General features: G+C 47.1%; 1 protein-coding gene across 1 annotated transcript; it reads left to right on the plus strand.

Annotated features, from left to right (window-relative positions):
- The first annotated feature begins 920 nt into the window (after positions 1-920).
- On the plus strand, positions 921-27,704 carry EDEM1 (ER degradation enhancing alpha-mannosidase like protein 1). Its single transcript, XM_034658679.1, is given in 13 exon segments — positions 921-1,319; positions 1,321-1,572; positions 7,902-7,974; positions 10,893-10,996; positions 12,246-12,417; positions 13,414-13,597; positions 15,348-15,522; positions 16,959-17,079; positions 17,544-17,714; positions 19,524-19,597; positions 20,446-20,542; positions 22,085-22,288; positions 24,818-27,704. Coding segments are annotated over 13 exon segments (1,965 nt in total). The 5' UTR covers positions 921-1,071; the 3' UTR covers positions 24,908-27,704.

The raw sequence follows: 27,704 nt of genomic DNA on the forward strand, positions 1-27,704 counted from the left end.
CAAAGGTTAGGTCCGTACTGTGGTGCACAGGAGAGATGGTGGGAGTAGCAGAGGCGGGAGGGGACCTGGTTAAATAGATTAGGCAAAAATAATTCGGTGTTACCGGCGGCCTTGACTCTTCCTTTTTTTTTTCTTTAAAGCTCCTATTTCTGAGACAAAGGCAATATAACCTAATTCAGCATTTCCTGAAATTGCCAGATGCTAAGAATCGCCCAAGAGCACTTGTTACACACACATTCCCAGGACCCTCCCCATTGGCATTTGCTAGGTCTAGTATAAGATCTGGGAATATGTGTTTTACAATTACAGTGAGCGATTCTTACAAATTAGGGTGTTCTGATAAGAGAATTCAGGATACCTTTCTGTGTCGTCCGGAGCTACCAGGAGTATCCCACCCCCACCGTAAACAACCATCTTCTTAAAAACCGTGCCCGTGCAATGCAAAAGTAGCTCCTTTTATGAGGAAATGTCCCTTTCCCTCCTCTTCCTTACGTCTTTAGCTGGCACCATCCCTAACCTAGGGCTGGAGTGGCTTTCTCCGGTCCCAGCCAGGCGGGAGACAAGCTCTACCCAAAGCCCGGCGGGCTGGGGGCCAAGTCTCTGTCCGGCGTCCGACTGGTGCTCCCGTGCAGCGCTCCCATTGGCTGGAAGTTTTCTCGCCAGTAGCCCGAGCGGCCCCTACTCGCCACGCCAGCCCATCTGGACTCCGACCGCCCAGGGGGCGGGACGGGAGGATGGGGCGGGGCTCACAGGGCGGGACGGGAGGATGGGGCGGGGCCTCGCGGAGCTGCGGAAGTCCGGGCGGCCTATGGCGCGGGAGGGAGTCCCCGGCCGCGCCCCACGAGGCCGGGCCGGGCCGGGCCAATCCCGGGCGACTGGGCGGGTGAACGCGGGGCCCGGCCGGCCGGCCCGAGGAACTGGGGGTGGGGGACAATGGGCCGGTTCCTGGTGCGTCACGGGGGAGTTCCTTAAAGGGGAAGTGAGCGGGGCTACGGGGAGGGTGCGGGGTGCGGTGGTCCGCGGGGGAGGTCCCCCGCGCTTTAAAATAATGCCCGCGGCGCCCGCGCGACCATGCAATGGCGAGCGCTTGTCCTGGGGCTGGTGCTCCTCCGGCTTGGCCTCCATGGAGTGCTGTGGCTCGTCTTCGGGCTGGGGCCCAGCATGGGCTTCTACCAGCGTTTTCCGCTCAGCTTCGGCTTTCAGCGCCTGAGGGCCCCCGACGGCCCCGAGTCTCCTGCCTTGGGGCCCGCGGGCCGGCCCGGGACGCCCGGGGGGCCGTCGGGGCCGTCGTGGCTGCAGCCGCCGCTCCCTGGGGCTGCGGCCGNGGCGGCCGGAGCCGGGCGTGTGCGGCCCGGCGCACTGGGGCTACGTGCTGGGCGGCCGGGGCCGCGGCCCGGACGAGTACGAGAAGCGCTACAGCGGCGCCTTCCCGCCGCAGCTGCGCGCCCAGATGCGCGACCTGGCGCGGGGCATGTTCGTCTTCGGCTACGACAACTACATGGCGCACGCCTTTCCCCAGGACGAGCTCAACCCCATCCACTGCCGCGGCCGAGGGCCTGACCGCGGGGACCCGTAAGTAGTCGGCGCTTGCCCGACGCCCGGCCGCGCGCCCCACGCGCTTCCTTGCGTCCTCCGGGTCAGGGTGCAGCCTTCTGACCTCCGGGTTCCCCAAGGGATGCCGCGGCGTTTAAGCGCCTGGGGCCACACCGGCCCGCCCAGTGCCTAGGCCCGACCCCCGCCCCCTCCCCGGGCGTCCCCCTGGACTTGGGGGGTGGTGTGGATGGGCCGGTGGCTGTCCTCTTTCTTGATTCTTCCGGAATCTCTTGAGTTACAGGACAGCTGCCCAGCGCAGTCTCTTTTGCAGATGGGGAAACTGAGGCTCAGAGACTGGAAGGGACTGTAGCAAGTACCAAGGGGATAGCTTCGGGGGCTTTAGACTCTCATCTCCAACAACCCCTTCTCCAGATGAACATATATATAATCAAAATGAAATCCCTTGTAAACGCAGCTTCAAAACAGTCCCTCATCCCCCCCTCCCTCGACTTATCCCCGTATAAAAATTCAGGAGTTGATTCCAGGAAAGGACTTTTCCAAAGCCAGCCAGTGATCGTGACGCAGAGCGGGTCTCCAGCCTCTCTCCTTCATTTATGGGGACTGCTTCTTAGGCTGAGGAAACTTACAGGAAAGGGAGAGACTCTGTCTTGGCTATCTGGCCCAGATTTGGGGTCTTGATACTCAAGGTTTGATTCCTTGGCCGCTGAATTGACTATCACCTTTATCTGTCCCATAACTTCCTCCACTGTGGTGGCAGGACTGTCCAGTAAGTTCAGCCAGTCCTCCCCTTCCATCAGCCTTGTCTGTGGAGGCCAAGCTTCCAGGGTCACTGGTGTTGACATCAGAGTCCAGAGTTCAGCTAAGGACCTTCCAGCGGGAGAGAATGGGTGTGCTTTGCCACTGACCCTGTTAGACCGGATAGGTGACTACCTTCCTCTGGGTGATGGGAGTGGAGGAGATGGGCTGCCCATTGCCTTGGCCCCACATCCTATGGGTGCTTTTGGACTTTGAGGGATGTATCTTCCTTCACCTGGTGAAAGGAAGAGTCCAGTCCTTAAGTTCTGAAAAGGAAGCCCATATACTAAAGGGGTTTAAAGAATTTAAAGAAATGGTTTGGTCATCTACTAAGTCATATCTTAAATGACAATTTGAGGAGCATGAGTTTTAGTGAAGCGAGGGGCACAGTCCAAGCTAGTTTCAAAGGACTGGGCCTTTTTAAATTTGTAGGAAACTGATGAGTTATTTTTCTTGCTTCACTGTATCAGGCTTTATGGGTATAAATATTTTCTATCTCAGTTTTTTTTTTTTTTTGAGAAAAATTTTTAAGTTTTGATAAAAATTACTGGGGCCTTTCCAGATATTAGGAAATTAATGAGCTAATTGTTAGTCCTTAACTGTACCAGACTTTATACCTATGTATTTTCTTTGGATCTCATTTTTTGTTGTTTGTTGTTGGAGGAAAAAAAGATTAAAATTTGAAAAAACTAAAAAAGCCTAAAACCCCACCAGACAGTTATTTTTAATTTATTTTTCCTGCCAGCTCCTGCCCATATGCCTACACATATTTTACATAGTTGAAACCAAAGTGTGTGTACATATTTTGGATCTTGTATTTTCTCACTAATGCTCATGGTATTACAAGGAGGGAGAGGATACTTTGAGTAAGTGCCCATATTCTCTCTCACTTTTTCCTCAGATTTCCTTTTATGGTGTGGACCTAAGGAAAACAGTTTCATGAGGACTTGTGATAACACTTTCAATTGGAATATGATGGTCAGGAGAGTGAGTTGATGACATTTTGATGCTTTTCTTAATGACCGTTAGGAACCCTTTGGAGAGTTGGAGCCCTTCTCCAGCAAGGTGACGTGGCAGTTGATTAACTTGCTGGTCCCTGTGGTAGTTCCAGGTGGCATAGGCTTTGTTTCAGGATGAAGTCTGCTGATGAGTGTCTTGGTTTGATTGTACAGTGGCGGCGTGGGTAAACTGAAGTCAGGTTGCTTTGAGACAGATGTATTATTGTTGGAAAGATGGAGTTTGAAAGATTGAGCAGATGCCATTTGGGAAGGGTTGTTCCCAGAAGTTAATAAACCTTTCAGTTGATAAACCTTTGGTGTCTTTGAGGAGGTGAAAGAACTCTGGGTTATGGTGGCTTTGAATAGACCCTCACACTGGCTGCTTCCAAAGAGTGGAAAGGCTAATTTTTTTTTACTCTCCTTTCTTTAACTTAATTCCTTTCAGACTAGTATTTTCAAAGAAGCGTTTAGAACCAGAGCTTTGTCATTCTGGCTCTGAAACAATAGGATACATTTACATCCCCCAAAATAGATAACCTGCAATAAAAACTTCAGATTTTCTTTTATTTCTTTAATATATTTTTTGGGGGGGGGTAAAGATTTTATTTATTTGAGAGACAGCAGGAGTGAGAGTGGGAGGGCACAGAGGGAGAGGGAGCTGAGCAGGGAGCCCGACGAGGAGTCCATCCCATGATCCCGAGATCATGACTGAGCCGAAGGCAGACGCTTAACCGACTGAGCCACCCAGGTGCCCCAAAGTTTTTCAGATTTAAAGAAATCAAACGTATTCTAATGATAGTTGTCAAGTATATTCTAATGATGCATTTAAAATATAGAGTGACATAACCATTAGAATATTATGTAGAAAGTACAGAAACAAAATATGGGTGCTCAATCTGTGTATCTTTTCTTTTTAGTCACATTTCCTTGAGGCTTGTCTTACCTGTCTTGTTTGACTGTAGGTTAGGGTGAGGAGTTAATGTGAAGTAAATGAAACCTGAACACTTTAAAATAGCTAATCTTGCGGCCCAGCTACAGATTACTCTGCAAAGTCAGTTACTCTCATATCCCCAATTTGGGTTGGAGGATCCAAATTCAAAAGTTTCTTCAGATAAATTTGGATATTCTATTTCTTGTAATCTTGTGAATGATAACGATAGTTCAGGCCTTGGGCACATGATCCTTCTTTGCTTCCTGCATAGCCATGTTGCTGTTCAAGTAAAAAAGCAAATCTGTGAACAACCCCAACTGATATTGGCCCCCAAACCGACCCGTTCCTAGGCACCGCTAGTATAAGGTGGCCTCCTGTGCATTCTTCTTTCTTTCTAATGTCCTGTCTCACTTCACAGTCAGACCTAAGTCTTTTTCTATGATCCCATTGAACTTTTGAAAACAATTTTCATTGCTTTACTTGGTTCTCCTTTCAGTTTCTTTCGTTTGAGCTGCTCTTCCACATTTCAGCATCATTTGAGAATTGAGTGCTGTTGTGTATTCACCTTCCTTTCCCTTTGTCTTGTCTCTCCAGATTGTCAATCCCTTGACACAGAGACTGTTTCTTATATTACCTCTGTGCTACCCAGCAGCAGGTAGATTTCTGAACAGCTGGTACAGGTTAAGTATATGTGGGAGATTTTTTTTTTTTTTTACACTGTATGTTTGATTTTGTTAGTTACATAATCAAAAATTGTCTGTCAAAGGTAGTTTTTTTCCAGCTCTGTTTTGGGGTGATAAGAACCTTACAAATTCACACTGGGGCAAATGTCATGAACAGTCACACGTGGTAAATTAAGTGGAGAGTTTAATTCTGGGTCATTGTGGTTCAGCCAGCTGGTGATGTGAAAAGATGTGTACTTGTGAGCCTAGCCCCGTACTGGAAGATTTAGTTCTTGGCTTGAGGCACTTAGCAGATAAGTCAGGCTGACCATCGATCAAGAATATCTACAAAGAACAAGGCCACAGTCTTAAACCTATATCGTGAGCTGGTGTAAATGGAATCACAATAGTGTGGTGCTGTTAGGCCAAGAGGGTTTTATGGAATCTACATTCCACTTCACACCCCTCTTTCTTTTCTTCTATTTTGGCACATTTTGAAAGAGTGTATAGCAATTACTTGGTAGGAAATAATTAAAAGTGTTTTAATGCACACCTTAGATTTTTCAGGTGATTTGTCTTAGTGGAGAGAAGGAGCCCACCCAGTTATTCCAAATTTTTATTTTTTTACCGCAGCATTGCTTATAACTGTTCGTTGTAACTGCTTGGTCACTGTATTGAGAGGTATTGTAAAGTTGGGTCCTTTTTAGTGATAGCCTAAAAGGAAAAGTACTATAAAACATGTGAAGCAGTGTAGCAGTCAGAATTCGTACTACCTTCCACAGGCCTGTACAGGTGGAGTGGGTGACCTTGGCCCGGACGAGGGTACAGCTCAGGAGAGGGCAGTTGGGGTGTTGCTAAGTGGTGAGGTTGCCATTTTATTTCTTTCCTTTTTTTTTTTTTTTTAAAGATTTTATTTATTTATTTGACAGAGAGCACAAGCAGAGGGAGCAGCAGACAGAGGGAGAGGGAGAAGCAGGCTCCCTACTGAGCAGGGATCCCAATGTGGGGCTCAATCCCAGGACCCTGGGGTCATGACCCAAGCCAAAGGCAGATGCTTTTTTTTTTTTTTTTTTAGATTTTATTTATTTATTTGACAGAGATAGAGACAGCCAGCGAGAGAGGGAACACAAGCAGGGGGAGTGGGAGAGGAAGAAGCAGGCTCATAGCGGAGGAGCCTGATGTGGGGCTCGATCCCATAACACTGGGATCACGCCCTGAGCCGAAGGCAGACGCTTAACCGCTGTGCCACCCAGGCGCCCCCAAAGGCAGATGCTTAACCAACTGAGCCACCCAGGCCTCCCAAGGGAGCCATTTTCTAATGAGGTGGGTCCTGGGAACCCACTCTTTGTTTCTGAGCGACAGAGCAATGCAGTTAAATATTTAAACCCAACAGAATATTCTGGAGTTGGCAGAATTGAGCACAAGGATCTCCCTGTCTACTCTGACCTTCTCCTCCAACTTTCTGCATTTCCTGTATTCTTTCTGGCTGGCACTGCCCTTGAAGTGCTTATTTTAACCCACAGCTCTTGGCTAGAGGACCTTTTGCAATTATATAACTTTATTTAGAAAGAATCTACAGATGGAAGAAGCAGGTGCTGTGTTTGAGCCGTGCAGTGTGCTGGCCTCATGGTTTGTGAGGGGTGAGATAACCTGGTTCCTGGGTAGCCCCTTCTATGTAGCTTGTTTGAAACAATGTATCTAAAAGTTACCTCTTAATTCTTTGTCCTAGATTTAGTGGGGTAAGAGAAAACACAACAAAGCAACAGGAAGCCTCAGGTAAGATCAGGTGTGACGTGTTGAAGCTCTGTTTGCCTGCGTCATGTAAGGCCATTCACCCGACCCAGGCACATTGCAGGGGGATGCTTTCAGAGAGCAGAGCAGGCCATCCAGAACAGGGAAGCGAGACTAGTCCCATTCGAGTGACTGAAGGACTAGACACAGTGGTCTGGGGATGTGCTGGAAGATGCCATAATTTTAGTGAATCTGCTGTCAAAGATAAAGCCAGGGCTTTTTGACTTTGGTCTTTAGTGAAAGTAAGCAGGTATCCTATTTCTCCTTACTTCTGAGTGACTGGGAGCTTTACCCTCACTGCAGGCCTGAAGTCGGTGTCTTATGATTGCTTCAGAAAGGGAAATCGGTGTTGATTGTGGAGACAGGAGGTGTGGGCAGAAACGTGGGTGCAGCTCCAGCGCAGAGAGGTCCTGCCTTGTCTCAGTTTTCCTCAGAGTTGGTGGAGGTGATGGGGAGTCTTTCACTGAGATGTGAATGAGAAAATGAGATCAAGAGGTTAATTTATTCCCCTAACCAAAGCACAGCTGAGTGGTAATCAGGCTGTCATGGAAGGTATTTGCTTCTTTTTGTGGGTAACCTGCTAGAGCAGCTGAGTTCTGTATTAAAGGGTCATGGGGGTGGGCACCTGGATGGCCCAGTTGGTTAAGCATCTGCCTACAGCTCAGGTCATGATCTCAGGGTCCTGGGATCGAGTCCTGCTTAGCGGGGAGCCTGCTTCTCCCTCTCCCTCTGGCCCTCCCCCCTGCTTGTGTGCGCGCTCTCTCTCTCTCAAACAAATAAATAAAATCTTAAAAAAAAAAATGAAGAGTCATGGGCAGGTCACACGACAGGGTCTTTCTTTTTCCATTCCTAATGTTTTTGAAATCAGAGCTCTTTGAAGCTGGCCAGAGAGGTTGATTTGTGGTGATAAAACTGTACCTCAGAGAGGGCACACAACTCCCAGTAGCGTCATTGGTGTGTCTCTGTTGTGTGACTTGAGTCCACTTGCAGACACTCTAGAAATAGTCACTTACGAGATAGAAAGACCACTGCCATACTGACTCACCTATAATGGTCCCTGAATCAGTGAGAGCTGCCAACAGTTTCAGTTATGGGTGTTTAGTTTTATTGTCCCTTTTTTCTTTTAAAATAAAGTACCTTTCTTTAATTTTAATTTTATTTCTTTTTCAGTTCAAATCTGAACATCAATGATGTCCTAGGGAATTATTCATTGACTCTTGTTGATGCATTGGATACACTTGCAGTAAGTGTTTAGCCTTATTATTTTTTTCATTAATTAAGATATTTTGGGATTGATTATCTCTAGTTTCTACCGGGGATGGGAATTCCAGGAAACCTGATACTCAAAATGTATTCATAGCTTTGATAGCCATTGTTTATTTTAATGACCTTAATGCTGAGGGTGAGAAAGGCATTCAAGGTTAAAGGAGTGGAAATGTGATTCCCCTAAAAAAAAAAAAAATGGAGAAGAAAGTATGATTGTTTTGGGGGAACCTATTTTTTTCCTAGTTTCCCACTATTTTATTCGATAAAGGAATCAGTAGAGCATTCCATTCAAGTTGACAGTTACTGTAGTTAAGATTTGAGAAGTAAAGACAAGCTCCGGGTCAGTGGGCCCCTGAAATAGCATCTGACTGCTTGCTCCCCAAGAGTGTGTCCTGAGCCCTGGTCCCGGGCCCCTGTGCAAGACCTTCTCTAGAAACACTCCTTTCTGCGTGCCGCTCCATGTTTTGTCCACAGTGAGGCTGCCAATTTGGGCGCTGCCTTTTCCCCCAGCATTCCATGGTTTCCTCGTGGAGCCCGGGAGCTGGAGACGCCTGAGCAGATAGGAAAACGCACACTGCAAGCAGGACGCCACTGGCATGGTACTTGCCATCACTCCGGCGGGCCGTGTGCGCGGTCTGCCTCTCGGCACTTTGCTTCCAAGGGATTGTATTTCAGCGTAGCGTGTTAAATCCTCCTTCGTGAAGCTGTCGCACAACCTCTTTGCCCCGCTTCATTGTCCAGCACGCCTTTACCATTAGAGAATTCTTCCCGTCGTTGAGCCCAAATCCTGCATTTAATAATGTAGTCTCGTCTGTTTTAACTTCCCTGAGAAGAGTTTAAAGCTGTCAGGGGTTGGAAGTGGGTAATGCTACCTAAGTTAGTATTAGAGCGGCCCAGGAGCTCGCTGGGGGAGACTCACTAGGACTTGGGAGGAGCTTGAGCGATTTCTGTGCCCTCCTGGGCCCAGGGTCTGTGGGGCCTCTGGGCTTTCATTCTGCCAGCCTGTGGTTGCGCAGCATGTTAGTGGCCCAGTTTCTCCTTCTGGGCTTTTTGCTGCTCCGCTTCAGTCATCCATCCTCGGCGATCACAATGTGCCCAGACAAGTCTGCTCAGCCTAATTAGAGTTAATCTTGTTGAAGATACCAGAGGCTGACTCAGCCTTGTAGGTGTTGCTTGGAGAGTCTCCCAAAACTCACGTACCTTATGAAGGAGCGCCTCTCGTCCCTGACCTCTCTTTTTTGGCCCTTATTATGTTTTTTTATCCCTCTGCCATGCTCATTAAGTACAGAGACCTCATCTCTATTATTCACTGCACTCTCCACCTAATGGTGTCTGATACGTAGTAGGACTGCAAATATGTGTTCAAAAAATGAACTTCTCCAAATTCAGCATTTCCCAACACTGTTTCCAAGGGTATATTCCCCAAAAGAGGAATTCCATTTCCAAGTGAACCTTGAGAAATTCTGCATGGCTGTCCCATTATTGGAGAGCTACAACGTATGCCAGCATTTTAAAGGCCCTGAGAAGTCCTGCAGTAAAGAACCCGATTTAACTCCTTTGTCCAGTCCAGATTTTCTTAAGCCTGAGCAAATGATTTCACAGCCTGCTTGCACTGTAGCTGTGTGACTAAAACGGTAAATTGGACTATGTAATTGAAAGTTGCTGGCTTCCTTCACCATCCTCCACTTGATCTGAGATTATATCAGCCTCTGCAGCTGCTAACAGGTATTGTCACTGGTGAGCATCTGTAAGGAAACAAAGCCACTTCTGTGGTTTTTCATTGTAGAATATCCGGTCTTCAGTGTGCTAGCACTTTGGGCTTATTTTTCAGGAGTTACTTTAGTTGAGGTTTTCTTGTTCTCTTGCTAACATTTTAAACAGGCTCTAACAGATGTGCTGTGGAAACACTCAGAAGATAGCAGTCCCCTGACCATTGGCTGCAATGTGTAGAATTATTGTGTAATCTTTTAAAAAGAAAAAACTAAAGGACAGGAAAGAAACGTCTGTACTTGCTCTGGGTGTTTATGGCATAATAACAACAAAGAGGGGGATAAAAAGATGTGCTAGCCCAATAAATACTAGGAATTCAGGCACGCTTGAAAGAAATAGTGTCTGGATGAAATTACTTGTTTTTCCTTTGTGTGTGTATCATTATGATGTCCTTAAAGTCCCAGGATTGTCCTAAATTTTTGAACAGAATGAAAGCATTTTGGTTGAGTTAATCTGTAAAATTTTATTCCCAATTTGCACTTCATATAGGAGAGAGTGGCTTAGTATGAGATCATATTCAGGCACTCAAAATAGGAATCGTAATTTTAGATCACTCTTTAAAAAGGACACGGAGCGGATTATTTGTACGTTTTGTTTGTTTCGAGTGCCCCTGGGTTTATGCTGTGCTCCAAGAGATAACGCTGCTATTTCTCAAAGTGTTTAGACTTCTGGATAACCAGCAACAAGTCCATTTGCCAGATGTTTTGGTCTCCTGGGAGCCAAGCACCCAAGCTGTCGATTTATTTGAGGAGCATAGGGGAAGTTATATTTTTGTTTCTTTGGTTTTTGCATTTATTTTTACTCATTTCAAGAGCTTTAGGAACTCTAGCGCCTTGCATGCTAAATCAGACTGAAGTTTGAGGGAGAGTCTAGTGGGAAGGTGAGGGGTACGAATGGTTCATGAGGAATTATTTCACAGTTTGACCATTAGGAAATAGGATTCTTGAGTTGCAGGACATGGGCTTGCCTTCTGTCCTGGAATATTTTCTAAGAGATAACTGTGCTTCTACGTTTTGTGTTTACCCTCCTTCCATGGGTGGCAAAACCGCGGACAGACATTTAGATGAAGTGGCCCCTCCGTGTCATTTCAAGCTGTTTTAATGGTTTGTGTTCCTCTTTTTAAAGATAATGGGAAATTCATCTGAGTTCCAGAAAGCAGTCAAGTTAGTGATCGACACAGTTTCATTTGACAAAGATTCCACCGTCCAAGTCTTTGAGGCCACGATAAGGTAAAATAGTACATGAAATGGATGGAAGGCTTCTTTTCTGGGTGTGAGCAGCAAAATTCCCGAGGCTCTCCCTGCTGCGAGATCCAGGTAGAGAGTCCGCGGGGGATCTTATGGGCGACGTGTAGTTTTTCCTCTCCCTTTTGGGCTTCATCATCAGTGGAACAATTGACGTTTCAAAGTAATTACATTGGGGTCTGAAAAGAAAGACTCACTTAAGCTTTAATGAAGGTGGGAGACGCATGTCCTTTTAATGAAGATTTTCACTGTCACTTGGTGTCTGGTCTCATTTCCTTCCTTCACTGTGTCCTAGGAAAACCCCTACAACATTTCTGAAGGAAATGAAAGTTTCCCATCTTACCTACCACCCACAGAGGACCGCTGCTTACCCTTTGGGTGTATTTCCCTCTCATGTGCCACTCTCTCTTCTCTCCCCACCCTCACCCCGTGCCCCCCCCTCCCCCCACCAAGGTAGCTGGGCGTATGTTCCATACTCAGTTTTGTATCTTTCATCTCTAGGCTGATATATTGTGACTATTTTACTACTTAAACTTTTTGAAAACTGTGTTACTGCATAGCCTTTCAGATGTGTCATTTATTTAAAATGAAAGTTAGGAAAACAATCATACCGACAAACATCACAATCAGCTTGAGATCATTGGAGTGATGCATGATTCCTGGCTCCGTAGGGACATAGATCTGAGCCTGAGCTGGTGGCCGTCCGCCTCTGAGCAGGTCTTTTCCTCCTCTTCCTCACCTTGCCTCCTCACCAGAAGGTGGAGAATTTCTCAGCGCTTTGGCAGCCTGAACTAGGAGAGCTACTTAGTATTTGCTGTCTTGCCCTCTCCTGTTTCCCATATGGTTAAGTGTTTTCCCCATATGAGAGAAATTGAGTCATTTATTAATACTGAAAGGTAATGTTTATTCTGAGAATGGCTGGTACCCTCCCTTCCGATGAGATGATTGAGACTGCCGGCCATTAGTTATTACTTTAAGTGAGATTATTCTTGGTTGCCTCAGGTGAATGGTTCTCTGTCCCCCCATTACCCAGTAATGTGGGTAATTAAGAATCGGTCATTTATCAGAGCTGGAAAGAACTTCAAGAAGCCATTAAGGCCAGTCCCTGGGATTCCAGGCAGCTCTGAGTTCAAGGGGTTTGAGGCTGCTGCTTTCAGTCTGCACTGGATTGTATGCATTGACAAGCCACATGATTGTATTGTTTTTGTGTTCTTCTTGTCATCCTGTCTTTTAGGGTCCTAGGAAGCCTCCTTTCTGCCCACAGAATAATAACTGACTCCAAGCAGCCCTTTGGTGACATGACAATTAAGGATTATGATAACGAATTGTTGCATATGGCTCATGACCTGGCCGTGCGGCTCCTGCCGGCCTTTGAAAACACCAAGACAGGGATCCCCTATCCTCGGGTAGGTAGACTAGTTGGACATTTCAGCATCTTCCTGAATTAAAACTCTTTTTTGGTTGATATATTTGGGGGGAGGAGGGAAGTGATGTGAAAGAGGAAAGCTGTGTCCTTGAGAGAATTTGTCCCTAAATGTTATGTAAATGTTTTTTAATTCATTCAGCATTTACCAAGCACCTACTGCATACTAGGCATACGGTTAACATACGTGATTCTTCCCTTTAAGGAACTTATGTTCCTGCGCTCAGTATTCTGAAGTTCTTCTGCATGTGAGATTTATGTCCCCTGCTACAAAACAGCATGGGGAATTTGTCTTTATTTCTGACTCGAGTACGTTTCCCCAAAGACCCTCATGTGTGTACTGTAGGATCCTGGCGAATGTTCTTGGAGTACTTCACATGGATCTTTCAAATAAAAGCCTACCCAGCCCAGCCAGTGAGCTGCTGATTTAAATGCAAGATTTTGAATGTGATTATATCTTTGTGGTACCCGATTTGCTGCGCTCAGAACTCCCTTGGGAATTGAGTCAGCCTTTTAGGTAACCAGCAGAGAACTGCCAGCCCATGGAGCCTCAGTGATGAAACAGGCTGTCACATTCTTCCCGTGTCTCCCTTGTTTGCCAGTTTGTGATTTGTTTATGTTTGCTGAGCAGGGGTGAGTTCCTAGTAGCTCACTTAAAATTGATAAGGGATCCCACAGCTGGCCTTTGTTTCTAATACCAAAGCCCGGTGGCTGGAAAGAGGTGGATTAGTGCATAGCATTGTAACCATTCCCCTAAGACTTGCTCTTATTAAAACAAGGCCGTGGTGTTCCGATTGTCTTGTTTGCGTCTTCGAAGCTTAACTCCCCTGTCTCAGGTGTGACATGGGAGGCGGTGAGCTGCGTCCCACTGCAGTAAGTTTGGTTTAGTAGTTGAGTCTAGTGGCTGTGACCTGGCCTTCTAGCCCTGAGGGTTCCTCACAAGTCTTGCCACAAATCCTTTGTCTCTTTCTGTCCCCAGGTGAATCTAAAGACAGGCGTCCCCCCTGACAGCAATAATGAGACTTGCACAGCGGGCGCCGGTTCCCTCCTGGTGGAATTTGGGATTCTGAGCCGACTCCTGGGGGATTCTACGTTTGAGTGGGTGGCCAGACGTGCTGTGAAAGCCCTTTGGAACCTGCGGAGCAATGACACGGGGTTATTAGGTGTGGTGGCACCTTCTCGGGCCATTGGGACTGGGTACATGTGGCCCCCTTTCCTTTCCTCTTCTCTGGGGCTCTCCTCACTGTCCACTCCTTCTGTCTGTACCACCGAACTGACAGTGGACACCTCAGAGAGAACGGCCCTTCGTGTCTGCCATGTCGTTTCTCTGTGGGACTTTCTGCTTTGAGTGAGGCTGTAAGGTTTGATGGGAAAGAAGAATGCTTTGCTGTTTGAGGGTTCCCTTCTGATTTGAATCCCTTGGTATATTCCACTTGAAAATAATTATTAATGGAAATGTTATAAAAAGAACTGCCTCTGAGGCAGGCTGTATTGTTTCAGCATAAGGCTCTAAATATAGGCATTTGAAGTTACTGGTGGAGTGGCTTTCTCCTTTAAAAAATCTAGGCATGTGGTAGTAGGTTGAAAGGCCAGATGAAACCTACATTAGGTGGGATTTTTTTTTTTTTCCCTCTCAAGAATGTTTGGTCAAGATGTTATTTAAAAAAATTTTATTATGGAACATTTCAAACCTACAAAAGTAGGAAGAAAGTATAATGAATAATGAATCCCTGTGTGTACTTATCATTCATCTTTAATAATTACTAGTTTTTGCTAATTCAAAATAAAATAATTTTAAAGTGTTTTACACTGAGAAAAATTTTTAAAAATTTTTAAAATTTATTCATTCGAGAGAGAGAGAGTGAGAGCACAAGCAGGGGGTAGGGGCAGAGGGAGAGGGAGAAGCAGGCTCCCCACTGAGCAGGGATCCCAATGTGGGGCTGGATTCCAGGATTCTGGGATCATGACCTGAGCCAAAGGCAGATGCTTAACTGACGGAGCCACCCAGGCGCCCCAGAAAAATTTATTTTGTCATCAAGGAGTACCTTGATTAGTTGTCGTAGGGCCATAGAGCTTCATTGCAAGAACACTGCTTTTTTAAAAATGATTTTTTTTTTTTTTTTAGTAATCTCTATGCCAAGTGTGAGGCTCGAACTCTCGACCCTGAGATCAAGAGTTGCATGCTCCTCTGACTGAGCCAGCCAGGTGCCCTACAAGTGATTTTTTATTATTCCTTAAGTTATTAAATTTATTTACGTATTTGTTGTGTTTGGCAACAATGGTAGAAATAAACACGTTGCCCAGATGCTACCCCACCACCAAATGGTTTGCCAGTGTCGCCATGACATTTTTACATTTGGCAGTTCAGGTTGTTACCTTGCTTTCCTAGCTACTGTCTTTAAAATCTACCTAGAGTCCTTTAACTCTTCCACTGTGGGACACTTGGAATATTTCTGTTTTTTCTTCCCCCCCCCCTCATTTTACAGGTAATATAAATCATAGAGTTCATAATTCTTGATGAACAATACAATACTTTTTCTTAAAAACTTTTTTTTTTTTCACAAAGGATAAATTCCTAGGAATGGCATTACTGAGTCAAAAGTTTGAACACTCCTTTGGCGTTTGAAATGCACTTTTAATCTGGAAAGGCAAAATGACAAATTTACTTTTCTCTTGCCTGAAGTGTTTTCCCCAGTTTGGTCCCACTGTTTAAACACCGTATATTGAGAAAGATTTCCTGGCTGGTTGTGCCGCTGATGGGACTGATAAAAATGTGAGGGCGAAGCGTTCATTCCTTCTTTTCTGCCAAGGCTGAGGGTGTGGGAGAGCGGCGGGGCCAGAGTAGGAGGGCACCCTGGAGGAGGAGCCGTCCCCAGATACCTGGGGCCTGACGGGCTTTATTTGTTTTTGCAGGCAACGTGGTGAACATTCAGACGGGCCGCTGGGTTGGAAAGCAGAGCGGCTTGGGCGCTGGCCTGGACTCCTTCTATGAATACCTCTTGAAATCTTACATTCTCTTTGGAGAGAAGGAAGACCTCGAGATGTTTAATGCTGCGTACCGGAGTATTCAGAACTACTTAAGAAGAGGGTGTGTCTCCTCCCTTGCCCTGTAGAACAGCTAGGGTGTGTTCTCCACCTGACTCCACAGCGTCTTGTGGTCTCCGCATTCATCTTCCCACTTCCTGGTTGCTGGGCAGGCATTTGGGGTGAAGAGCTGTATTAGCCTTCTGCTGTGGCGTCGCAAATTACCCCAGCACTTGTGGCTTACACAACAAACGTTATCTCACACAGTTCCTGAGGGTCAGGAAGCCAAGAGCTGCTGAGCGCACCCAGGGTCTCGCAAGGTTGTCACCAGGCTACTGGCAGGGACTATAGCCGTGTCAAGGGTCGGTCAGGGCCGGAGGACCCACCTCTAGGCTCACTCCTGTGGTGGTTGGCAGGCTTCAGTTGCTCGCCACGTGGACCTCTTTGTAGGCAGGTGATGGCAGCTGGCTTCCCCAGAGTGAGTGATCTGAGAGAGGTAGAAAGAGAGGCCAGAGGTGTGCTTTCGTGACCTACGTTTGGAATGACAAACCAACACTTCTGCCCTGCTCCATAGATCCCGCAGACCAACTCTGGTACAGTGTGGGAGAGGGCTGTACAAGTCACACCCTCTGTGACTGCCAGGAGTCAGGGATCTTGGGGGGCCATGGTGGAGACTGGCTGCCACAAGGAGTGACACATGCCTGTGTTTCACTGTTGCTTTAATAGCAGATGGAGCTGTAATACGGACCATTACTGATGAATTATTTGGATTGGTCTTTATACCTGTTGTTTAAAACAGCATTATTTGCTACCCAATTGTTCAGTCAGGAGGGCAGGAGAGAAGTGCCATTCAAAGTGACAGTGGCTTCTACCCCGAGGTCGCCTCGCTTCCTTAGGTCTTTTTTTGTCTGCTTTTGTAGATTAAGTGTCCAGTGCAGGTGATAGCTACTGAGTTTCTGCATGTTGAGATTTTCTTGGACCCATTTCTACGTTAGCTGTTGTAGGAACCCCTTATGTGAGTGCTGTGTTTTAGTAAGAGGCCGTTTGGCCAGAGTTCAGTCATTTCTGCTTTTTAAAGTCCCAACCTAACTTGAGTAGTAATCCCTGAGCATCTTGCTCTGATGCGTTCCTTCAGGCCCCTGGTGTAGGACTTTATTAGAGAAGAGACTCTTTTCCACTCAGGTCAAAACCAGCAAAGACCCATGCTAGATACCTTATTACGTGGCAGTATTCGTAAGCCTGAAAGTCCAAGTGCTTTCTGCAAAATACAGTGAAATCCCTGATAAGTTACAATGGCTAAGTTCAGAGCTTTTATTCCACGGTAGATGTTACCTGATGCTAGAGTCTGGTATCCACTGGTAGAGGTTTGAAAGAACGAGTTAGGAGACAATGTTACTGTTGATGCCATTGAAGGTAAATCACCCGCGGCTGCGGGAGGAGTAGGGCTGGAGGGCCGTCAGCGAGCCTTCTCACCGTTGCCTGATCTGCTTGGCCCGCCAGCCGGGAAGCCTGTAACGAAGGAGAAGGAGACCCGCCGCTGTACGTGAATGTGAACATGTTCAGCGGGCAGCTGATGAACACTTGGATTGACTCGCTGCAGGCCTTCTTCCCCGGACTGCAGGTAGGTAGCCACCGCGTTTGCCGAGAAGACGTGGCCATTGCCACGGGTTTCTGTGTGTTTTCTTTTTGTGACACCAGAGCATTCTCTGGCTCGTCCGGATTTGGGAGATTAGTAGCACAATATGTCTTGATTATTCTGTTTGTGAGATTAGTCGTCAGGGTCTGGAACAGAGCCATAGTAAGTAAGTGTAAAACCATGGCTGGAAAGTGACCGTACGTGATTTTTGGGTCATCTGTCTCTCAGTTGTTTATTCTTTGCTCCTAAGTACAGTTAACATCTTGCCCTATGCAGTTCACATCAGTTTGGCATTGACAGTCTGTTAGGGAAGGCATCCTTTTCTCTGAGTTGCTACTTTTGGGTTGGTTTTGGCTCCAACCAGGTCAGATAAGAAGTGGGGGGCAGAGGGAGCGCCCAGGGCCTGCGTGTCACATCTTGCCACTCTGAGAAAAGCATCTTCTCCTTAGGTTCTGATAGGCGATGTGGAAGATGCCATCTGCCTCCATGCCTTTTACTACGCCATCTGGAAACGCTACGGGGCCCTCCCTGAGAGGTATAACTGGCAGCTCCAGGCCCCCGACGTGCTCTTCTACCCGCTGAGACCGGAGTTAGTGGAGTCTACGTATCTCCTCTACCAGGTACTAGACTCTGTGTTTCAGTGCAAGAGGACCTGTAGCAGGTGGTTTTTAGCAGGCGTTGGCTGATTGGTGTAGAACTGTGTGCTGTTTCTTTGTGACTCCGATACGGTTGCCACCTAACCGTAGGCTTGATATCGAGCGGGATTCCTGGTTCTACAGGACAGAGAAGGTGTCTGCGGTCCCACACGGAGCTGTTGAACCTAACTTTCTGCAAAGCCCATCGAGCCTGTACCATAGGGTTTTTCTCTCACGTCCTTATACATGAAAGAGGACTTAATACTCCATGTTTTCCAGATTTATTTGGCCAAAGAACTCTTTTTTGAGATACAGTTCTGTACTCATGCACTGTGAGACCCTGGTCTGTGTAATCATTATTCAGACCAAAGGAATTCTTTTTCTGGATAAAGGAAATCATCTGGGATTCATCTGAATGTCTATTTTTGTTTAATAGTTAAAAAAAAATATAGTGTTCATTTTTCATGAAATTTCATGCTAGAGGGATTGTCACTTTAGCTATGAAGTCTCCCCCTCAGTCTAAGGCAGATATTTATACCTCTGAGCGTGCCATCCATCTATAATAACACGGAGGGTCTGCCTCCATTCACAGATACAGCAGCTTTCTGCAAAGCCAGCCTGCAGTGCGCCTTAGCCGACCTGGGACAAGCGCCTGCAGGGGCAAGCCCGCACATTTTTGAGTTCTGGTAGTAGGATTAGTACTGTGGTTTGGATTTATTGAAGAAAAAATTAATGCTGAATCGTGCCATTTGCTTCTAGACGAAAAAGGGAGAAATCCTATGAAACTGGTCCTAGGTCTCACATGAAAGAGTTCATGAGATCTAGATAACCTCTCAGAAGAGGGCACGGATAGCCTCCGAGTTTGCTTCTCTGAGCTGGGTGGTCAGCCCGGCTCCGTGCGCCCCGAGGATGCTGTGCCTGGTGCTGCCCGAGTTCTCCTCTTAAGCCTCGGTCTGTTGCCTTTGGGTTTATACCTCTTCATTTCTCGTCACTTCTTCTTTCCTGTTTTCAGCTTCTTCCTCCCGTTGACTCTTTTCTTCGAAGTCAGAGAACCCTTCAGCTTCCTGTCTCCGCCTTCTGAGGCCTCTCCCTGTGCCCTCTTCCCACACAGACCGCTGCCCTCAGACACGGTAGTTTGCATTTGCCGCTGCAGGCGGGCACTAGGCGTGGATTCAAGATGAGCCCCAGCTCTAACACTGTGTGTGGGGTACAGGTCTCATCTTCTCAGAGAATTGGTTTCCTAGTGAAACCGTGAAAGAGCATGTGACAGCAGAGTAAGCAACCCTCAGGACTGAGTTCGTAGGGCAGCTCGAGAGGAAAGTGTGGGGGCCTCCTGTTTGAAAGTCTTCCTGTTCCTCTTAGCTTTTCCTCAAAATGCTGCAAGTGGAATGGGGGCAAAGTCCTGGGTCCTTGGGCCTGCAATTTAAGTTTGAGAGTTCGGAGGCAAGAGGGAAACTAGATTTGGGCTCACATACGGTCCCATCAGCGAGGCATTCTTTCATTTCTGATCATGATGGGGATTGGGAGAGCCAGAGCAAGGTATCGTTCTGCCCTGGAGCGGATTGTCTCAGCCGAGGTTGCGGTGAAACAGACTGTAGATGTACTTTGACGTGAACCAGCAGAACACCTTAGTTCTTTGACATGTGAGACCCTTCAAGGTAACGTGAGCTGGGCGCTGTGCCTGCCTTTGGCCAGTGACTCGCTTCTCGGGAGATTGCTGCAGTCACCATGATACTTGTTGATGGCTTGTTTCCCAGGCCCTCGCCGGATCACGTTCTCTGATGTTCTCTCTAGGCAACCAAGAATCCCTTCTACCTCCATGTAGGAATGGATATTCTGCAGAGTCTGGAAAAGTACACAAGAGTCAAGTTAGTTTCCTAAGTTCCTTCCTTTTTCTGTTGGCCACTTTTGATTTATTTTCAGTTGTTCCGGGGAAATATTCTATTTTGCACTTTAATTTATAGAACAGGTCAATTAATGTTAATCCTGTAGGAAAATTGCTTACTTCTTGTGTAGCAGGACCAGTCCATTACAGTGGGAATTGCTTTTTGTTTTTTTATTTTTTCACCTTTTTTTTTCTGTGAGGTTCCAGCAGACTGTATATGTTCTTTTTAAATAACTTATATTTCTAGTTGTACAAATAATACGTGTACTAACAAGTTGAGGGAGTACAGAAGACATGGAGGTAAAATATTATCATTGTGATCTCCGTGTGTAGATAACCACAGTCAACATTTCATGTAGTTGTATATATAACGTGTGTATATACGTGTATGTTAAAAAAAACTATATTTCAATTCTGTGACCTGCTTTTTTCACTTAGCAGTATATCTTAAGTATTTTCTTACAAAGTATTTTAGGCTATCCAATGATAAGCCAGTGCTACAGATACTGGGACAAAAAATTTCAATCAGTCCTAAATTTGTTGCCAGTTATTTTCTTGGTGTCATGTTAAGTGTTTGGCAAATACCCTCCACCAGTCCCGCCTTCTTCCCCCTACAACTAACCTGATGATTTAGCAGCCACACCACTTTTTCATAAATTTGCAAATAATCTAGGCTGAAAAAAGATAGCTCTTAAACCTAACCTCATTAGTGTTTCATATGGCATTTGATAATTTGGCTGATTATTCTGTTAAAAGACTATTTCCGCTTCTTAAATTAATAAGCACGTAGGAAGGAGCAGAGGCAGGACTAACTGGAAACTTGTTTTATAGGTGTGGGTATGCGACATTGCATCACGTCATAGACAAATCCAAAGAGGACCGGATGGAGAGCTTCTTTCTCAGTGAGACCTGTAAATATTTGTATCTGGTATGTGTGTTAGAAGGTTAACCCAACAAATGTTTATTAATGCTCGGAGCATGCGTTCATCTGGTCTTCCATGTAGCGTACATTCACCAGGCACGGCTCTGTGCTGGGCGTGTGCTGGCCCGGGGACCCAGTGCTATCAAAACAAGAGCGTATTGCTGTCATCTGCTGTGGTTTCTAACCTCGTGGGGGAGGCATCGTCAAGTAAACAAAGGAACTTCCGATTATAACCGGTATGAAGTGCTGGTCACAGTTCCTAGAGGACCTGCGCACATGAGTTGGGATGGTCGGGGAAGTCATCTCTGAGGAAGAGAGCAGTGTCTCCCGCCCGTACGTCTTTTGATGCGTGTGAGTTTGGCTGAGACCCCAGCCCGTTTGGCTCTCTGTCCACACACACGTTCTCAGGTGTGTGGAGAGAGACAGAGTCACGGGACCAGAGTCACGGGTTTCTGGAGGAAACCTCTAAGGGATCATTGTCAGCATTCATTCTTCCCCTTATGAGAGCTGACGTCAGGTGACTTGTATGGGTTTTCGGGGTGACTGCATGGCAGAGCTGACGCCTCAGTCAGGTCCCCCTGGGGGCCTAGGCCTCCCTCTCAGTGCATGTCTCCGGGCCAGCCTGGCCGCCCTCTGCAGGCTGATAGGAGCCCTGCGTGCGTCCCTGTTCAGCAGCCCTTGGTGCCTGGGGTGGTCGCGGGCGAGTTCTAGAGCGAGTAAAGGAGACCTCCTAGGCTGTTCTAGAGGAGGGAACATAGGGTCTGGGGCCAGAAAACCTAGGCCTACCCCATTCTTCTGTTAGCTGTGGAAACACAGACAGGTTGTGCCAAGTCTCGTTTTTCCTCATCTGTACAATACTTCAGGTGACTGTAAGGTTTCTTCTGTCACTGAGATTTCTGTCCTAAATGTTCGCTCATTTAACATTTACTGGACACCTGCCTTCTCCACCCACTGACCTGTCCTGTATTCAGCTCAGTGTTCTTTCTGGACGCTCCTGCCGCATGCCTCCTGTGGGAAGCAAGGCACTGCCCTCTGTCCTTAGAGCCCGGCCTGTATTCTGACAGGATTCAGTTGGGTGGTGGCACAGGGGTCAGGCTCTGTGCCGGGCCCTGGGATATGGTGAAGGATAGAGCGTGTGCTTCTTCTTTTCTGGCATTTTCCAGTTGAGGGCCTAGGTGTATGTGAGGTGGGGGTAGTTCTAGAATTCTAGTGCCACAACTCTCAGTGGAGCGGATGGGGTCATCCAGAGAGCTTTTATAGACTATGCAAGTTTGGGTCTCAGCCCTGGGATTTCTGAATCTTTGGGTCTGAGCAGGGTGGGATGGAATGGGGGAAATTAAGGCATTTGGGTTTAAATAAAACTGGTGATTCTGGTTTGCATCCAGAGTTGGGAGCCACCTTTTCACCCATTTGTCACTGAAAAGCCCGAGGACCCTGCAAATTCTGCTCTCTGTATAGTCTGGGACACACTCGACTGAGTTTGTTCCAAATGTGCTACAATTATCAGTTGTATCTTTTTTGTTTTCTTTCTTTTTCCTTTCCCACTAGCTATTTGATGAGGAGAATCCAGTCCACAAATCCGGAACCAAATACATGTTTACAACTGAGGGACACATTGTATCTGTGGATAAACATCTTCGGGAATCACCCTGGAAGGAATTCTTTTCTGAAGAGGGAGGGCAGGACCAAGAGGGGAAGTCTGTGCACAGGCCTAAATCACCTGACTTAAAAGTCATCAACTCCAGCTCCAACGTAAGTTGCTTTCTCCAGGGGTGGTTGGCATGTGGAGGAGGAGAAAATAATACAAACTTGTCATCCAGAGTCCCTGACAGAAAATTGGTGGCACACATAGACTGGGTCACTGGGGAAGAGTTTCACAAAAGACCGTTGACAGTGGGGACCACCGGGAGTGGCGCTGCTGTCCATCCTAGCTGCAGGGGCTCGTAGTCCCCGGAACCTGGGTGGGGAGAGGCGTGCTGGGGCAGGGGGCTCCTGGCAGAAGCCTTGTTCCGAGCTGGCTCCAGCGACCTTGCAGGAAGGGAGCCAGCAGAGTGAATGCGTGACCATCCTTCTGCCTTTTCCTCTGCGGGAGCTTCTCATTGGCAATGCTCACCAGACGTCAGAGGCCACAGGGACTTTTGGTATAATCTATCAGGTTGGCCTCTGGGGCCAGAGCAGAATGGGGAAGGGCAGAGAGTGGATCTGGAAGGACAAATGGAAGAGATCAGCCAAATCACCCACCAGCAGAGAGGGGGAAGGAGCAGTCATGAGTCATTGTGATTTTTAATGTAATGCTCTTGGAAGTGCAGAAGAACTCAGTTTCTTTTAAAGCAGGGTTTCATTTAGCATGCCTCCACCGTCCTGATGAACATGGGAAAAGGTTTGGAAACAAGTGCTGCAGTTTCTGGTAGGAGTCCTAGGTAGTGGTACTGATTTGAGTCAGACAGAATGGTTTGGAAGTGAGAGTGGGGAAGGAGACCCCATATCAGTTGAAATATCAAGCTGGGTTATCCCACCATGTACTGAATGCCGTGTCTCTGCTCAGAAAAAGCCTCTTTTGTCAAGATGCCTGCCACCTACTTCCAAACTGCCTTGGTTAGGGGACATCCCTTGGTCCAGGCTCTGCTTCTGAACTTGGCCTTCAGTGTCTTATTGAAGGTCTTTACTGTCAGTCTGTGAACTACGTTGACAGACCACAGCAGAGATTGGTCCCCCAAACCTCCAGAAGGCCATGGAGTGTAAATTAGGCAAACACAGCCTAATTGAGAAGGAAAGAGAAGGAGAGTTGGGGGGGAGGGAAATAGTAACAACAGTCAGCATTCGTGTATAATGCCTCCCGTAGCCCAGGCCCCTTTTCCAGCTGGTCTTGCCTGTTAACGTCTCACTGCGGCCCCTCGAGGGTAGGTGCCGTTGGCCTCCCATTTTACACGTGGAGAAAGGGAGGCACAGAGAGCTTCTGGTCGCACGTTGGAGCCAGGAGGTGGACTGGAAGGAGACACTCGTCTTAGACCTGATCCTGTGCCTGGCTCTGGCGATGTGGGTCTGTCAGAGGGGGCTCGTGGGGAGACCGGCTCCTCCCCGGTGTTTGTCAGTAAGGCGCTGCAGGAAGTGCTGCTGAAACACAGAGGAGGGAGGAGTCGGAGGAGTGAGTCTGCTGGGGGAAATATGGGCCAGGTCTCCTTTCAGAAGATCCATGAGGGATGCTTCGCAGGAAGGGCTGTTCGGGCAGCAGGGACGGCACCTGCAGGTGCGCGGCTGGGGAGCGGCTGGGATGAGCTGAAGGACCTGCGGCCTTGATATCAGGGGATGCAGAGCGGGGGAGGGGGGTAGTGAGTTCGGTGGTGGCACAGAGCGGTGGGAACGTGCTTCTTCCTAGGCGAGTGTGTCATGAATGTATGTGGAAACTGTCGGCAGATAAACATGTTTGGTTCTCAAATTCGCGTCTCTGAGGACGGAAAGGGGCTTTTCCTTAACAAACAAACAAGAAAGCTCTGTCAAGCACTTAGGTTTTAGCTGTGGCTGGGAAAAGCCACAGTACAGTTGACACTTGAACAATGCAGGTCCGAACTGCGTGCGGATGTTTTTGACAAGTACATTGCAGTCCTGTCAATGTATTTTCTCTTCCTTACGACTTTCTTAATAGCATTTTCTTTTCTCTAGCTGCCTGTATTGTGAGACTATCGTGTGTAATACACACAGCATACAAAATACAAAGTTTAGCGTCTGCTGATGTTACCAGCAGGGCTTCCGGTCAGCCGCAGGCCATCAATAGTTTTTAGGGAGTCAAAGGTTACATGTGGGTTTTCAGCTGCACTGGGGTCAGTGCTCCAAACCCTGTATTGTTCAAAGGCCAGCTGTATTTCCAAATAGCTAAGGTGTTTTCTGAAATTCTGGGTGGATTAAGTTAAGGACGCAAGGAATGAGCTTCTCATGGTCACTCTGCCCTTGGGTGGGTGTCTTTTAGCCTCCTTGGTCTCCCATTTCTCCACCTGTGAAGTGAAGGTATTAAATTATGTTAGTCGTCCTCAGCTGGGGGTGGTTTGCTCCTCAAAGAACAGTGAGCAATGTCTGGAGACAGTCTGGGTTGTCATGACTTGGGGTTAGGGGTGAGGGGCATCTAGCGGGAGAGACCAGGGATGCTGGTAAGCATCCTGCAGTACGCGGGAGGGCCCCACGTGTCAGCTGTGCCCAGGTGGAGAAACCCGTTTATTCTCTGAGCAATCAGTACTTGGATTTTTAATTCAAAGTTTACATATTTCCTCTTTGTTGTTTCCTTTCTAGTGCAATCGTGTTCCTGACGAGCGGAGATACTCCCTGCCCTTAAAGAGCATCTACATGCGGCAGATTGACCAGATGGTTGGCTTGATTTGATCTGCTCTGCTCCGTGGGGCCTCATCTGAACCCGGATGGAAGCAGCCAGACCCACGCTGTGCAGAGATCCGGTCTGAAGCGGAAGAGGGTGGAAGTCTGGCGGTCTGTGATGGTGTAGGGATTTCTTTCCAGCTCCTCACACACATCTAGCAGATTCTTGCATACGTTGGTGTTTCTCTTCTGTTCAATAAAATGCCCCGTTTTTCTTAAGGGTATAATTTGAAGTCAGAAGGTACGTAGGAGTTGGCTTCTTGGGACATGCTGATTTTGTAAGCACAGTGTGGATGGGCCATCTTTGGATGGAGCTTCACAGCTTCCCACTTTGGAATCCAACAAGTGCGTTCCTGTCTCTGGCATTTGCCGTGACTGCAGTATTGCTACCTCTCTGTTAGAGGACTGTGAACGAAATTTCCGTGCAAAGGGCCTGAAGTTCATCCCTATTTATTGCATTTTGTTATCCTTTCTCTCTCTCATTAGATAATTGGCTCTGCTTCCACCCACAATTTTGGATTACAGGGAGGAAAATCATTCAGTTTTTCATTTGCACCCCACATAATCTTCACAGTGTTACAAGTTAATTGCTTATGAATAACTTTTATCTGAATTTCAAAAGGCAGTCTCTTAAGTTGTCACACAGCTAGATCTTTGGGACGGTATATTACATTTAATTTGAACTTACCTGAAGAACTCCCATAGTTCCAGGACCAGGTGCCTTTTAGGGAGAGAAAAATACCTAAGAATGTCTGAGCTTCCATCTATCTCATATTTACTAACCAAGGATTCTCAATTCTGACCGTTTTGGGGTTAGAATTTTGTTTTGTTTTTGTTTTCTGTGTCTAGTGCCAATTAGCTCAGTCAGGGAGAAAGAAACGATCAGATGACTCTCTGGCATCCCTGAGCCGTTTCTCTGTACTACGGGCTCTAGCTTAGTGCCTTACAGGATTTTGGTTGGGGCCACTGGTTGTCACAACGGCTGCTCTGGTTTTAGCAGCCTTGTTTTGTATTGTCACGGGGTGGGACCACAGTGAAAAAGGGGAAGGCATGAGTATTAGTAAGAGTCTGGAAAATTCTTGGCCAGTCCTTGCCTTTCAGCCTGATGTTTTAAGCAAACCTACTTTAGGAGGAAGTTGTGCTACATTGCCTTCTTTCTTTGTTATTCTTTCCTTAGCCAGAATAGAAGCATCTCTCTTTGAACTTAGGCTAAATGCTCCTACAGAGCAGAGGTGGATTCGAACCCTCAGCCTGGCTTCCGTATAGCATCTGAGGTTGAGATGCATCCTGGTACAAAGGGTACAGTCTCTTAAGAACCTCCAACCTTACCTGTCATGTTGCTCACCTGTCTGCTTGCACGCTTCAAATGATTTCCTGTTCATTTTTTTAAAACCAGAAGTGTGGTCTGAGCCATTCCATATACCAATCAAAGGGAGAAATTTTCCTTCTTGAAATTTCAGTGTTACTGTTTTTTTTTTTTTTTAATAGATACAGAATTAAGTTCTTGGAGATTTTTGCAAAAGGGATTTTCAGTAATAAATGCATGACCTCTGTCTTTTAAGTATTTACTATGCAGATTGTTGTAAAGTAAACAAAATCAAAAGCTTCTGTTTTACCTTTTCTCTTCATTTCGGAAGCATTCTCTTAATCGACCTTGTCTCATCTCCTGAATAGAACATTTTCTTTGAGAACACTATATATTTTAGGTGTTTTCGTTGACTCAGTAAAATAAAAATGTTCATTCGACATATGCAGGTACACCCAGGCACGGCGTCCCCCTACCTTTACTCCACGCAAACCGAGGCAGGACTATAAATGTCCTGTCTGGGGGGATGGGGCACATCAGGGAAGAAGAAAGTCTGTCCGCTGGGCATCAGTTCTGTCTCTCGTGGCCCTGCTGGGTGCCGTCTCCAGCTTCTGGGACAACATCGATGTGTAGCATTGCAACACCACCCTCTCTTCCAGGCTCTTAACCTGTGTCCCGCTCTGCCATTCCATCCCCCTTGTGCTCAGGAAAGGGACCTGTGCCTCAGGGCCACTGACGCACGCCAGGGGCCACCGGCTGCCATGATATGTGTTTTGTGTGAAGTCTAAAACCCCCTTGACTTCTGGGCACTGACTTGTACCTGTTGGCGAGACGGAGGGTGAGGGTGTCACTACAGACGGATCCTGGTGGTTGAGCTTCCAGACCAGCCGGTCTAAAGTTTGATGCTGCCCGTGATCTATGGGGCTGGAGGCAGAATACTGTCTAGTGCCAGTCCTGAAACGAAGGTTCTTTGAGCCAAGTTCAAACCTTGTTTTCTTTTTGGAAATCAGGATGTCAAAATATAACTGTTATATTTTGCAGGGCTTTTGCTGTTTTCTTCCATTCTGTGTTGCAGGGTATCAGATAGGGAAGGGCCAGGGAGGGGAGTGTCTAAGAGATTCCCTCGCTCAGTGCTGTGCCCCAGGCCTGGCCTGATTCTGAACAGAGGTCATCCTTTGGAATAGCCGTGAGCCTGCACTGTCCTCAAGTTCCCCTGTGTAGCTAGCGTCTGGAGTCGGCTTTGGTCAACACGAGGAATACGGTTTTGCAAAACTCTCGTAGAAAGCTGCCCTGTAGTTAGGCTGGGCCATCTAAATCTCCTACCACAGAGTTCTCAGTCCGTACAGGGCAGACTTAGCTGCTTTCAGTGATGTGACCGAGGAACTCATTTCCGGATTAGGAGGTGACAGACGAAGTGTTGGCTGGCTTCCAGCTGTGCTGGCCTTTGTGAAGAACCAGCTTCCAATGTTCACATCTTTTCCTCCAGTTTGTTCCAGCTCT

The sequence above is a fragment of the Ailuropoda melanoleuca genome, chromosome 4 (genome assembly GCF_002007445.2).
Source record: "Ailuropoda melanoleuca isolate Jingjing chromosome 4, ASM200744v2, whole genome shotgun sequence".
NCBI lineage: Eukaryota > Metazoa > Chordata > Mammalia > Carnivora > Ursidae > Ailuropoda > Ailuropoda melanoleuca.